The 14911-nt window shown below is 32.6% G+C and overlaps 1 protein-coding gene across 2 annotated transcripts; it reads right to left on the bottom strand.

Annotated features, from left to right (window-relative positions):
- Nucleotides 1-1894: 1894 nt before the first annotated feature.
- Nucleotides 1895-13637, bottom strand: LOC128158351 (interferon-induced protein 44-like). 2 transcript variants are annotated; one of them, XM_052821144.1, is made up of 7 exons: nt 13483-13637; nt 12437-12970; nt 12100-12161; nt 3185-3382; nt 2911-3057; nt 2554-2725; nt 1895-2458 (listed from the first exon to the last, which is right to left on the bottom strand). In XM_052821144.1, exons 2-7 carry the CDS (start codon nt 12957-12959, stop codon nt 2151-2153), a joined length of 1410 nt encoding a protein of 469 aa, XP_052677104.1. In that variant the 5' UTR covers nt 12960-12970; nt 13483-13637; the 3' UTR covers nt 1895-2150. The 2 variants fall into 2 exon arrangements, with proteins under 2 accessions (XP_052677104.1, XP_052677103.1); XM_052821143.1 differs by having other exon boundaries at nt 13427-13609.
- Nucleotides 13638-14911: the final 1274 nt, after the last annotated feature.

The following is a 14911-nucleotide window of genomic DNA, read 5'->3' as shown; positions in this document are numbered from 1 at the left end:
TTTATACAGTGACATAATTATTCATTCATCCTTAAATGCTTAAAAGAATCAATCGGGAAGTTCTGTAGCCTCGCCTACTATAAAAGTAAAGTTAAGTTACGGTTTAACCTCGCTTATATATTTTCTGCGTGGACCTCAGGGTCCACGCAAAAACAAATTGACAATCGTTTTATTATTCTTTCCTGTTTGATACCCAGATCTGATTGGCTAAGACGCAGTTCATAATCCGGTCTATACCCTTAGCGTTAGCAACACATTTGGCTACGGATAACACAACGAATTGCTACATGTGTGTAAATTATGTGCGCTCGTTTTGCTGTAAAAAAAGGGTCATTATGATCATCCTCCAGGTCATTACAACCTTAGATACACTTCATAATAAGATGATAAGCCCTCAGAATTGAATATCTTAAAGTTTTATTATCTTGAGGGAGTCATTATTGAGCTCTTAAACATTTTTCTAGTAGTTTTTCATCAAGATTTTACATTAATTACTTCTTTTACCTTTATTTTCTATGTTGATTTTGAATCACAAAAGGACAATAGTGTGTGCCCATAGGGTCACGGTCCAAACGATTTATTAACTAGTCCTCTTGTGGATAGTCAAGTATCGTAACATCATGATTTGTAACATTGTTGTTCAAAAAATGAAGTTCTCTAAAGATTTTTTTCGTTTATATTTCTACAATTTTGAACCCCCTCTATATCTTCATTGTCAATCTGATGGTCATGTTAGTTAGAAAAGGTTAGTATCTTTACTTTAAATAAAAAGCTTTCATGTAAATATTTGCATTTCTGGTGGCTCTTGGGAAAATTCATCTTATACACAGACCATGCATATTCTTATGTTGTAATGACAATCACCTCATTGAAAATTTAAACTTCAATTTTATAAAATTAATTTGTGGTTAAACTTGGTTTAGTGGAGAAGATGTCAAACAATTTGAGACTTTTAAAGATAGGAGGATAGACGCACAACCATAAAAAACAAGATAATATGCGAGCCAATGCTCACTAGTAATACCCCTGCTCTAATGTGAATATGCAAAATCGTCATTTAACAGAAAGTTGACATTCGATTGGTACAAAACTATATCCCACGATATTGTATGCCTAAACGAATAGTGTGTTAGAATTTCAAGCATCTGCAATAAACAGTTGCTAAGAAATTGTTAACGAAATTTTGTTCGAAAATTTAATCAAAAAAAACAAAACAAAATCGTCATTTAACAGGGGGTTGCCGTCCGATTAGTACAAAAAGACATAGATATATAAATTTGTGTGTAAAAATTTCAAGCATTTGCGATAATAAGTTGCTGAGAAAAATGCGACAGAAATTTTTATTTCGGACGGACAGAAGGACAGACGGACGGACAGACAGACACACAATGGTAAAACAATATACCCCCTTCTCCTGTGGAGCAGGGGTATAAAAATCGATTAAATCGTTAGTTGAGGGGGGGGGGGGGGGTTATGAGAATTCGGTTAATGCACATGTGATCATATTTCAAACAGGCATGATCATAACGTTTTAAGCTAAATTTAATGTCTCAAATATCTATCTTAGGGAAATATAGAGCTTAATATGAATGATATTTCTAAATTTACAAGCGAGATACATGGTTAAACATTCTTTGTTTTTTTAACTAAGTTCGAGACTTATTTTTGCGTAAGTATGTGTTATATTGGTAACATTGACAATTAAATTTTATTTTTATGTTGATTTAATTATTAATAAACACGGTCAAAAAGTTTATCTTATCTTATTAATAACTACAAAATATTCTCAAAAAGTGTCTTAAGTTTGTTCCTTTAACGTCTTCAGGTACTGTGCCTCAGTTCACATACATGTGCATATTTGCTTCTGAAAATTTTTCTTTAAAATATTTCAAACAACATTTCAAAATTTTATCAGCAAAAATCAATACAAGACCACAAAAGAAGAAGATTTTTCTGGCCAGTGACTCTATAGCATTGACGTTATTAAACGACAATGTAATGAATATACTGGGTTTTTTTTACAGAGCTGTAGATATCAATAAAAACAATAACAAAATCAGTAAATTGTCTTATACGCCTCCTCAAAAACAAGTCGCACTAAATGTACAATCACATGATTTCGACTACACTTGCCAGACAAACGAATCAAGTTAATCTTCGGCTCGAACATTCTTTCCTTCCGCTGTCATTTTGTCAAGTTGTTCATCCATGTAATCATCGGCAAAGTCCAGGCATCGCTGCAGAGCTTCCATTAACAAAATGTCCACTGTAGTCTTCAGCCTAGTTTCGCTCTCGTAATTTTTCACCGGAAGCACGTGAGCACGTGGAAGACCCATTACGTCTGCTACTTTCTCCACGGCGTCACAGACAGCGATACTCGTGAACGTGTTTTTGACGTCGATATGTACATCTGGGCATATTTTGTCTAGTTTGGTCAAGAAGACGACCTGTGGTAATCCTGCATAGAAAGTTGAAAAATCTGGCTTAATTTGGCCTGACACACCGAAAAGTCATCTGTCAGATCAATTTTTTTTAAAGTATTCAATCTCTCACCTCTATGGTTCATTCTGACTTGTAGATCTTTCATTTGTTTTTGGACTTTGTCCGACATAACATCAACAGTGCTGCCATCTATGACAAATGCCACGCAGTGAATTTTGTCTTTAAGATTTGGGTCTTTAATATACCCAGGGGTATCCGGTGTGAAAGGAACCAAAGGGTTAAACTACAACAGATTTATATTATCAGAATTAAGATTATTAATAACCTTTCTCTAAAAAAAACCAACAACTCTCGCATATGCAAATATAAAAGCATATTGAGGATGTTCAATATACTTTTTTATTTTAGGAAAGGTAGATAAATAAATTTAAAAAAAACATTGAATACTCGGAGGCCAATATGAATCACCTGGTACCGATCAGGAATGTTTCCATCCAAAATGAAAGAAATTTCCTGTGCATCCAGAGCAAATTCTTCCTCAAAACCTCGAGTGTCACACAAACGAAAGTTAAGAAACTTTCCATTGGAAAAATCCTTTACTTTGTACTGTCGGTACTGTTAAAAAAGAATTCATTTGTAGAAATATGTGCAAGTTATTATATTTTGATGCTGTTCAAGTATGTATAATTTACAATAGTTAGCTCTCTCTCTCTCTCTCTCTTTCTCTCTCTCTCTCTCTCACCATGGTTGTCACACTGTGTTCGAAGCTCCCACTACAAGCTTTGCTGGAGATTTTCCCGCGGAATATTGAGTTGACAGAGTTGAAGAAGCTGGATTTTCCTGCGCCTATCTGACCAATCAAAAGGATATTTGCAGCACCTACGTTTGTTTCCGTCAGAGGTTTGTAGGCAAGCAAGGACTTCTTTTGTGCTTGCACTGTCTAAAACAATCAATCAATTGAATAAAATATATAACATACTCATCATTAAACCATCTGGAGATAAGAAATAACGTCCATTCTTGTGTAAGTTTGAAGTGTCATCTTTATAAATCTTTACTACAAACATAAAAACAAATGATTTTTAAAAGTGTAAATGTCATGGAATACCGTATGATATTTTTTTTATTTTCTCAATGCAAAAATCATTTGTTTTTCAAGTAATAACTATATTTTCTGTCTGTGAATCATCTGTTCAAAACAGTTTCGTGTAATCTGGATGTTGAGCAGGGCAAATATATTTCATGAAATAAAAACGAAATAAAAATATCAATACACATTCACAATTAATTGTTATAAGAATTTCAAGACAAAAACAATATAGAACTGGCATAAGAGTAATAATACTTATACTTTTGTAAAACATTTTCAGTGGTAAAAGATTAAAAGAAAACCTGAAAAGCAAATAATTCTTATGCTCGCTGTTCGGAGATTATCTTTGTTTATTATGTCATATTTTCTTTTAATAAAAAGTATATTACTTTTCGGGAGTCACATAATCATCACAACATCACACATTTTGAGTCTACAAATAATCACGTATATCGTGGTGAATATCATTTCTAATTCAACCAGTCATTTATAGAACAGTATTTTGCATACACAGATTACTTTTTGAACAAAATAAGAGGTTTTTTTCTCTGACATTTTTTTCGTCCTTTCATCTACATTTTATCTTATATTTATACATACTAGCGGTATTAAAAGCTATTAGCTTGTTTATGATAGTGTTTTGTCGTTTATTTAAGTATAAAATCCAAGTACGATAACTTTTCAAGTAATATCAAGTTTTAGAAAGAAGCTGACTTTCTCCCAAATAGTCTTGATAGTTTTACAGTTATATAATATATGTTTAATGTTTTCTATATCTTTACATATTTCACACAACGGGAATACATCTATATTCCACTTGCATACATAGGCATTGTTGTTCAAAATACCATGTAACAATTTTTAGTTAAATTTTGATATTCTTCCTCATACATATTCTTCATTCTAGACACGTATACATTTTTCCAAATATAACCTTCCGTAACATTAAACATCTTTTTACATTGATTCTCTTTGATCGGTTTATGAAATTTCGTATCAATAAATAAAGAGTAATAAATATTGATTTTTACATATCTTATTGATTCTACAACATTATTTTTTAAACAAAAAAATGTACATTTTTTCTTATGTTAACATATTTTGCATATGAACAATCAAATTTTGTCTATTCGTGTTAACAGCTGTCTTAAGCATTAAATATTCACAGAGGATAGTATTCTTTTAAACAGTTTCTTTGAGAAGTACATTATATCATACAATACCCCTGTTTCGTAAAAATTATATTTTTATAGCACACAGTTTTATCATGCATATGCCCAATGTAGATTCCTAGAGATTTAGTGCAGGTTTTCGTAATTCTTTTCCCATTGATAAACGATTCATTAACATATTCGTTTATATATGCACCAGATAATAGGCATTCTGTTTTATCTTTATTTTGTCAAGGTCCGGTGTAATGATGAATAATGACCCCCGTAGAATAATGACCGGGGGTCATTTTTCGACGTAGAAAAATTACCCCTTTGCCTGAAGAATAAGTGTCATTTTCATAAATTTGAGCACACTCCACATGAAGAAAAGTGACCCCTGTAGAATAATGACCCCCTTGTAGATAAAAGTTTTTCAGTATATTATTCTATTATATTTGAAATAGTCTTTACACTATTGTAATTTTTACTGCTGCAGTTTACAGAAAGTAACAGAAATTATAATTCATATTCAAATAAACTTAAAGTGAAAGAAGGGATATATCTTAGAAAATAAAAATCCTTCCGTTATAACAAGATATTGACGCATTGCATCGGGGTAGGTTGTCATCTTAACGATTACATTTACATATATCTATGGTGTTCCGATAGGACCACTTCGACCTAAGTTGCAAAAGCGATAGTGCGAAGGCGAAGGAGCAAAAGTGCGAAGATGCGACGATGAAGCGCGAAGATCTGATGCCTAAATTGCGAAGGTGCAAAGGCGTAGAAGCGATACTACTAGCGCTCCTTCCCAACTTTGCACTCTGGCCTTCGCATCTTCGCACTTTCGCCTTCGCCTTTTTTGATCGCATTCAGCAAGTCTCGGTCGATTACATAGACTTTAATACAGGCACCATACTCGCCAAAGTTTTCCGATTAATCCATGCTATTATTGGCACGCATGCGCTAGGCCATCGCGCTTACTATGAATGTTTATAAATATTTTAATGTTTATATGTGACATATACGTTTACCAGTGCTGGCTATGCCTAATCATTATCTGCTCCACACAAAATTTAATGTCCGCCATAATGTGTACATATGCACTTCTAGACTCCTGTCACTTACCAGCCGTCTGTTTAACGTGGACCAAACATAGCAACATCCTAATTTCATTATGCTCATACTCCTTGCTCATGCATGGATCTAGAGGGGAAGAGGGGGTCCGCCCCCGGAAAATTCAATATTATTAATTTTACGCAGTAAAACGGGAGAGGGAGTCCGGATCCAATCCCCCTGGATAATTTAATTTTATTAATTTTATAAAAAAAAAAATCCAAAATATGCCTCGGAACCCTTTAAACGATGGAGAGCTCCGAAATTATAAAACATAGGTAATCAGAGATTACAAAGCTCACCGAGACGAGGCATCCCCTTTATGAGGCATCACCTTTATGAGACAACCTTTATCATGTTATATGAAAACCATCCTTTATGATCTTGGATAGTCATGGATTCTGTTTTGAAACAATATCGTATATCATCTGTTAAAAAATTGTATGAAAATCATATGTTCATATGTTAATCAATACAATAATATAAAATTAAATTGCATCCTATCAAACTTACAATATATATCATATAATACCATAAAATACCGTAAAAAATTGTGATATGATATTGTAACGTATGATATGGAATTGTTATGTGTTGTACATTATAATTGTATTTCATCAAATAAAAGAATATCATAAAACATAATACACTATAATATTATGTGAAACAATATCATATTGCACTAAAACATCATAACATTGAAACATATGATATAATGCATAATTAAGCATTGAATCATTATTTTTTTTAAAGATGTGGTCTCATAACAGCAACGGTGTGTGCCTACAAGTTGTATAACGCGCGCTAGCGCGTTATGAAAATTTGTTTGCACTCATCGTTGCAGTTATAAGACCTCATCTTTAAAAAAAAAATGAATCAATGCTTATATTTACGTTTTTTAAACATGTATTTCCTTCCCGCAAATATGATCTTTTTTAAAAAGCTCTGTCTTATTCAACGAGCAATGCGAAATTAACGGAATGGCCACTGGAACAACCGAAATATGCTGACAAAAATAGTGCTCAGCGTTTTAAATTCTAATAACACGATTTTATTTTTCTTTCTGTAATTTAATGAATTTACTCTTGGTAAACTAAGAAATTAATCAATTGAATTCTTTTAACTGTCAAAATATTTTTCAATCAATGAAATATTTATCAGCGTAAGTATAATATCAGGTCGTTATCCGGTTTGAAGTCGCGAGAAGTCAGTTCTTGTTCTTCGAGAAATACTGAAGGAATACTAAATGTATTCATACGCAACAGATTTGGTGATTTGGTCTTCTGTGTTGTGCGTAAATATCACTCAAATCAACCAATGCAATTTAATAGAGGGAAAGAAAGTGAATGTAAATATTATAGTATTATATTGTATTGTATGATACTGTTTCATAATTGATACATACTATGATATTGTATTATATAATACAATATAATTTGATACATCATTGTATCATATAAATGATACAATATCATGGGATAGAGTAAAATATTATATAATACAATCATATCAGACACATTGTATCATATGATATAATAATATATATTTAAAAATCATAAAATACAATTTCATCTGATATGATAATATATCATATAAACCGATATTATATTATACAATATGGTATGATACGATATTTTATAATATTTCAATATCATATATACAATTTCATGTTAAATAATTCTATATTACAGAAACCAATATCATATTATACAATACTGTATAATACAATATCATAGAATATACAATATAATATCATAGGGTGCAATATTATTTATTGCAATATCATATGCAATAGTATCATGTGATTAAATAATAAATAAATAATACAATATTATATTATAAAATATTGTATCATTATAATCAATACTATACATAACAATATCATGATATAATATCATATCATAAAATATAAAAAAAATACAATATTTTATTGAATTATATGACGTTTTACAATATAACATATTGTATACTATGGTATCCTATTAAACAATAGTGTTTCAAATCATACAATACTATATCATAAGAATCATGCTACATCATTTAACAACAACCACATCTATCTATCAAGCAGGTTTGAGTGAGGTAGGATATTTCTCTATCATCCTTGATAATGGAGACCAGGCTCTGCATCTAAAGCAGCCTCTGCATTTCATTTATAATATAGATTATTAGTTAAATCAACTATGCAAGCTATCATCTATAAAACATGTGACTTGTTCCAAAAAACTAAACCTCATCAAGAATTATAAACCTATGGCTCTGATTCAGCATTCAAGCCTGTCAGGTGCATCAGTATTATAAGACGCACCATCCGTGCAAGATTGGTGAAGTTAGGACAAGTAATAATTAAGATATTATCATCAGAGGGCACCAGCAATTAAAACTTTTCCCTCCTCCAGCATCTCCAACCTATGGCTCTGATATAGCATCCATGCCTGTCAGGTGCATCTGTAGCATAAGACACACCATCCATTTAGGTAAGGTGAAGTTAGGACCTTAAATAACTAAGATATATATTTTGAGCATCACTAATAATGGAGATCAAGCTCTGCATCTGAAGTTACATCTGCGATTCATTCATATTACAGTTTAATCAGCTATGCAAGTTTGAAATAGTAGTATTATCTATTAAACATGTGACCTGTTCCAAAAAAAATTAACATTATCCAGCATCCGAAACCTATGGCTCAGACTCAGCATTCAATCCTGTCAGGTGCATCAGTATCATAAGAAGTCTGGTGAAGTTAGGACAAGTAATAACTAAGATATCATCATCAGAGGGCAACTGTTTCAAATACTTTAACCAGCTCTAAAAATCCTAACCTCCTCCAGCATCCGAAACCTTTGACTCAGATTCAGCATTTAGGTCTGTCAGGTGCATCAGTATCATAAGACGCACCATCCATACAAGTTTAATGAATTTAGGACCAGTAGCAACTAAGATATAATCATTAGAGGGCACCTGCAACAAAAACTTCAACCAGCTCCAAAAACCTTAACCTCCTCCATGATCCGAAACCTATAGCTCAGATTCAGCACTCAAGCCTGTCTAGTGCATCAGTATCATAAGACACACCATCAATGCAAGTTTGGTGAAGTACGGACCATCAGTAACTTAGATATCGCTATTAAAGGGCACCTGCAACAAAAACTTTAACCTGCTACAGAATCCTTAACCTTCTCTAGCATCTGAAAGTTAGGAACCAGATTCAGTAGGTCCAGATGCATCAGCCATGTAATTTTGGTGAAGAGACGACAAGTAATAGCTTAGACACAGGAGCTGCAACTAAAACTTTAACCAGCTCCGGACGCCGACACCGGGAGTAATAGCATATGCTCTCATTGACTTCGTCTCGGTGAGCTAAAAAGGCGAAAGCGCAAAGATTCGAAGGCGAGAGTGCGAAGTTGCAATGGCGAAGAAGCGATAGTAGTATCACTTCTTCACCCTCCCAACTTAGCACTTTCGTTTTCGCATCTTCGCGCTTCGCCGTCGCATTTTCTATATTCTTCATATTGTTCATGAATTATACTTGCATTGAGGATTTCCACAATACAAACTGCTGGGTATACAAGTTCATCACCCAGAATTAATGATGAAACCAAAATTATGACGATATACCTGAGGGTCTCTGCGGAGATGTTGCCTCGCTTGTAATGTAATTTATTGAATATAAATAATATATATATATATATATATATATATATATATATATATATCTATATATATATATATATATATATATATATATATATATATATATATATATATATATATATATATATATATATATATATATAAAATCACTTTCCTAGAAATGTAAATAAGAAGTATTCATATTCCTACGTTACCTGCCCCCTTAGTCTTTTTCCATAAAGATATATACATGTATCATTCTTCGATTGACAATTCATTCACCAATGAGTATTGCTTATATCATTACAACAATTATTCTTTCATTATTATTGTTCGTTAATTATCACACAATATCCTCATTGTGTATGAATTTTTCTTTATTTGCATTATTTCCCGCCGTATGTCGACGAGAGAAGTAACGTAACTGTTAACAATCAATGTGTGGCAATGTCAGAGTGTTTTGCGTGTACTTCCTACGGATATGATATACAGCGATTTATTTACAAGTTCGGTGTTTATAACTTCAAATTCAGTTGAACAGAGTGAAAAATTAAGTAATTTCAAAGTCATATCTTGGATACGGGGTGACCAGTTTCTATTCATGTCAACGGGGGGGGGGGGGGGTCATTTTTTTTATGGGGGTCATTTTTCTTCATGTTTAACATGAAGAAAAATAACCCCTGGGTCTTTTTTCTTCAGAAAAATCCTATTATTCTTCAGCTAGGGGGGTCATTATTCTACGTAGAAAAATGACCCCCGGTCATTATTCTACGGGGGTCATTATTCTTCATTACACCGGCAACTCTTGTGAATTCTGAAACTGCTAGTATCTTAGTGATTCAGTGTCTTTTATAAATCCTGTGCAATCATCAGCATTTTGAACGATTTTTATATTATCATCAGTTGTATCATTTTTTGAAAGGATAGTCCTCTAATCTGATTATCATTCCTAATTTAAATAGCAGGTATTTCTAGTGCATATATGAATAACAAGGCAGAGACCGGACAGCCTTGGCGAATACCTCTTCCATTTTACATGGTTTTGATATCCATCCATTGTTTTTCAATTTAAAAATTGTTTTTTGTTAATTGTTTTGATCACTCCTATGAAGCTTGATCCGAAATTGAACTTTTTAAAAGTTTTGAACATTGTATTCGACCGATTTCTTGCTATATCAAAATCGAAAAACAATTATTACGTCTAGATCATTTTGTAGGTAGCATTCAAAATCATCTAATACTCTGTAAACGTGGTTATATTGACGAGTTCAAAATTTGACGATTTTTTAGTAAGAGACAATTGGCGAGTTTTAATTTTGACGAAATTTTGAATAAAAGTAAGAGGTATCTATCCTGATTTCTTATAATGCCATTGGGTTAGAGTTATCTTTTTTGCGAACTCTTTTACAAGCGTTGGTATTAATAAAATTTTACTTTGATTGAAAAAAAAAGTCTGTACAGATTTGATGGAATAAAATTGTTCTTTGTATTTTGTTTTTATTCACTATACGATATTGCCTGAGGTAATGAAGTAGGTCAAACACGGCATGATAATTACGCACGCAAAGTTATTATAGAATGTCGTGACGATTGAGTGATAATTGTATTTAAAACATGCTTGTTTAGATTTTATGGGTTTTTTCAATGCTAATTACGTGTTTTTATAGCTATTTACATAAATGAATCATTAACTTTGATCTAGTACTAACGGGATAATGCCGATAAAAAATTATGGTATTAATACGCTATATATATGATGTGAAGTTTGGCGAGTGGAAATTTTGACGAGAAAATAAAAATCGCCAACATAGTCAAAATTAACACATCGTCAACATTTCCACGTTTACAGTATCAATTGTGCATTTTCGCCAATATATCGACCTTTAATATATACACTTTGTTCACGTTTGATAATTTTATCAGCTACTTTTTGTAAACGTTTTGCTAGTACATGTGCATATGTCTTGTAGTCAAAATTAGTTAGGCTTAAAGGTCTGTAATTTTTTTAATTTTTTTCTCTCCATTTTTAAAAACTAATGAAATTACGGTATTTCTTTGAGAGAACGGCAGTATACCTATTTGAATACTTTTAAGTAGGGATGCATAGTGTGTTTATGATACATCCTATATATAAATCATTGCATATGAAGGTTGGGAACAATATACACTATATTCAACTGTAGCGGGACCTAAGGAGGGTTTACTTGAAAACCAGAGAATCCAGATCATTGCCTGTAGTAGAAGGGATTGTATTTAGAAACAAATTCATTCAGGTTTATGTTTCGAACCCCTATTCAGCTGGAGCAACTAGTTCAGGAGACAAAGTGCTCAAAGTAAAATCACCCAACCCCCAATTGCCCCCGGATTCCTATGCCTATGCTACGCAGTTATGTGTTTTCCTTCATATTTGTAATTTAAATCTTTGCCAAAATCTATTTTATATCTATTTTTTGTAGTAATATAGTTATGTTGTAAGTACTAGCAAATCTTCGAAAATATGTCACTGAAGCGTAGAGACGAGGGGTTGTGTCAAAAATAATTATGATCGGAAGTAATTAATAAAGCATCACCCGTTTGATAGAGCAAAGGTTTATCACACGGGTAGTATACACCACACGTATGAAAAAAATAGAAGCGTTTAGTTATAGCGGTTCAAGCGTACATACTTCGGTTGTCCATGCATCGTGTTCTCTCCAGGGCTTGTCTGGGATTTTTTTACCTGGCCCATCTTCATGTATCAAATATTGTGTCAGATAAAAAAAAGTATTCATGAGTAATATGAATTTAAAGTTCATGATCAGTGCCCTTTTCATCAAAAATGATTTTTTAAATTTTTTTTTTAAAAGTGAAAATGACTAGAATGAATCAATCATATAAAATCAAGGTTCGTATGATAATCGCTCTAATTAAAATATGAAAAACACGTTACATGTAGATTGCCTTGAGTTATTTTACATTGTAAATTTATAATTTAAGGTATCTTTTATACAAAAATTATCTAACCTATGACTCTATAAACTTCCAAGTCTGTGACTTGAAGACTGTTGTTCGTTATGGTCTGTTCGTTCTGTCCATTGAGGTTGTAACTGCTTCCAAGACCGAAGTAACCGTTCAGAGAAAAACATCTCCCCGAATTGGATATTGTTCCGCTGAATGTTTGAATATCATGCCCACCGCCAAAGGTTGGGCCATAACCGTTGTTTCCATATCCAGCATTGTCTGTTTGGATTACCGGAAACTTTAATGGATTAGATGACCCATTATACTGCAAACGGAACAAGAAGGCGTCCGAATCATCAATGTATTCACCATCAGAGTCCCAGCTCTGTGACAGGTAGCCGCCGTAGATAGTTTTGTTTGTGTTGTACAGGACTGTTACCGTGGCGCCCTGACCGTCACACTTCTGGTGAAACGTCGGGGCGGAGCATCCGTCCCTGCTGATTTTGTACAATAACCGGAAGTGACAGGGCTTACCGATCCATGTGACCAGCTGCTTTTTGTAAGATTTTTGAAGAAGCTCCGGCATCTTGTGTTTTTCTAAAGTTGGTACAATGAAAAGGATCATTTCTCTTCAATAATTAAAGAAAAGAGGCCTTGGCGGTCACCTTAGCATGGTTTTTTAATGTTCAAAACGATTTAGCAGCTTCAAAGTTCAATTTAATTAACCAATGTTAACAAAAAAATTGTGCTAGCCTTGTTAAGATTACAAAGAGTTCTGGGATCTCTATCTCACTTATAACTTTACAACTGACACTAGTTGAAATATATAGTAAATTGAAATTTGACTAAAATCGTTACCATGTCGCTTTGATACATGTATGTATTACAGATATCAAAATTTTAAATGAACTTTCTCTTAAACATCTGTTTTCGTAACCTCACAATTCACAGCCGTTAAATAACACTAATAATCCGATCAAAGGGAAATTCATTGCACGAGAAATAATACAGAAACATTGGTTGACTAAGGTTTTAAAAATAATTTTATCTTACTTGATAAAGTGCAACATATAGGTTAGATGTAACATATAAAGTGTTGATGTCGATACCTTCACACTTCTTATTGTCATAGAACTTCCTTTCCTTTCCTCTTCTGAATACTATTGGAAATTCCAAAATTGATAAACTATTTTCTGAAAACAATCTTAAAATTTAATTTTTAGTTTCGTTTTCAAATGCAAGCATTTTCGGAAAACAATTTTTGGGGTTTACGAGTATCTTTAGTTTTGATTTTCAATGCAAGCATGTGCAGTTTAAGGTGTGCCGTTTATGTCATTACTATAAACTATGTGGTTTTAAATTCTAATATGACTCGCTTGTGGCCAAGGTCGTATTCATGATTCCCTACCGTGACACAAAAAAGTTGTAAAACGTGATACATATTTCTCCTCTCGATAATTCGACAAATACACTTCTATAAAAATGAGACTTCAGGAAACTCTCTTGATATATAAGAAGCATAAGAAATAAGAAAGACTCTTCAATGTATCTAGTTTAAGACTTTTATTTTATTTTTTTATTTTTACTGAGACACATTTCGACGCTAATATTAGCAATGACAGTCTGAACATAGAGGGATAAAAACCAGCTTTTGAAAGGATCGCAACTCCTATGTAGGAAGTGTAATGATATATATTTCTGACTCTATAATTGTCTCTTGACGGTATGTTTTAACGCCCAAAAATACAGAATCTTTATTGACTGAAATACCACATGCTATTTAGAATCTTCTTTTATGTTATACATACCGCCCACCAAATTCTAGTAGTATTTTTTGACAAAAACTTTCATTATCAAATGAAAAGGGTAATGAAATGTCTTCTAACATCATAGTTCTTGCCAATCTGAAAGTCAACTTCTACACATGAAATTTACAAAAAAATATGAAAACAAACAACCTTATAAATACGATACACACCTACAAGGATTATTGAGCATACGTGAACTTTAATAGATTCTATTCTTCTAAGCAAAAACATCCAAACCCATGATTTAAGCACTTTTAATCATGAACTCTGTGATCATATAAGGAATAAGGAATCATTCTTTGAGTATTATTAGGTGATAATTTCGGTCGAGGCGTGATCAAATCTAATAAAGCCCGAAGGGCTTTATGATATATTTGATCACGCTCCGACCGAAATAATCACCTTATAATATTCAAAGAATGATTCCTTATTACTTATATTTATATAATGTTTAGCCATCGTACGATAAAATATTTAAATATAAATAAACAAACCCTGCTGGCGCCTCAATTTGACGTCATTTGTATTATGGGTTATATAGTACAAAATCGATACGCAGTGTTATCAAAGGCAAATACTCTGGAAAATGTAAATATAAAGCAAGTAATACATGTACATACATCAAAATATAAATACTTCATAGAAAAGTTTGGCATCACACAAATGCAAAACTTAGCACTACTAAACAATTTTATCAAAGAATGTGATATGAGTAAAATCATTTCTAGTT

Source organism: Crassostrea angulata, chromosome 8 (assembly GCF_025612915.1).
Source record: "Crassostrea angulata isolate pt1a10 chromosome 8, ASM2561291v2, whole genome shotgun sequence".
NCBI lineage: Eukaryota > Metazoa > Mollusca > Bivalvia > Ostreida > Ostreidae > Magallana > Magallana angulata.
The sequence above is the reverse complement of the archived record's forward strand: the minus strand, read 5'-3'. Positions and strand labels throughout refer to the sequence as shown.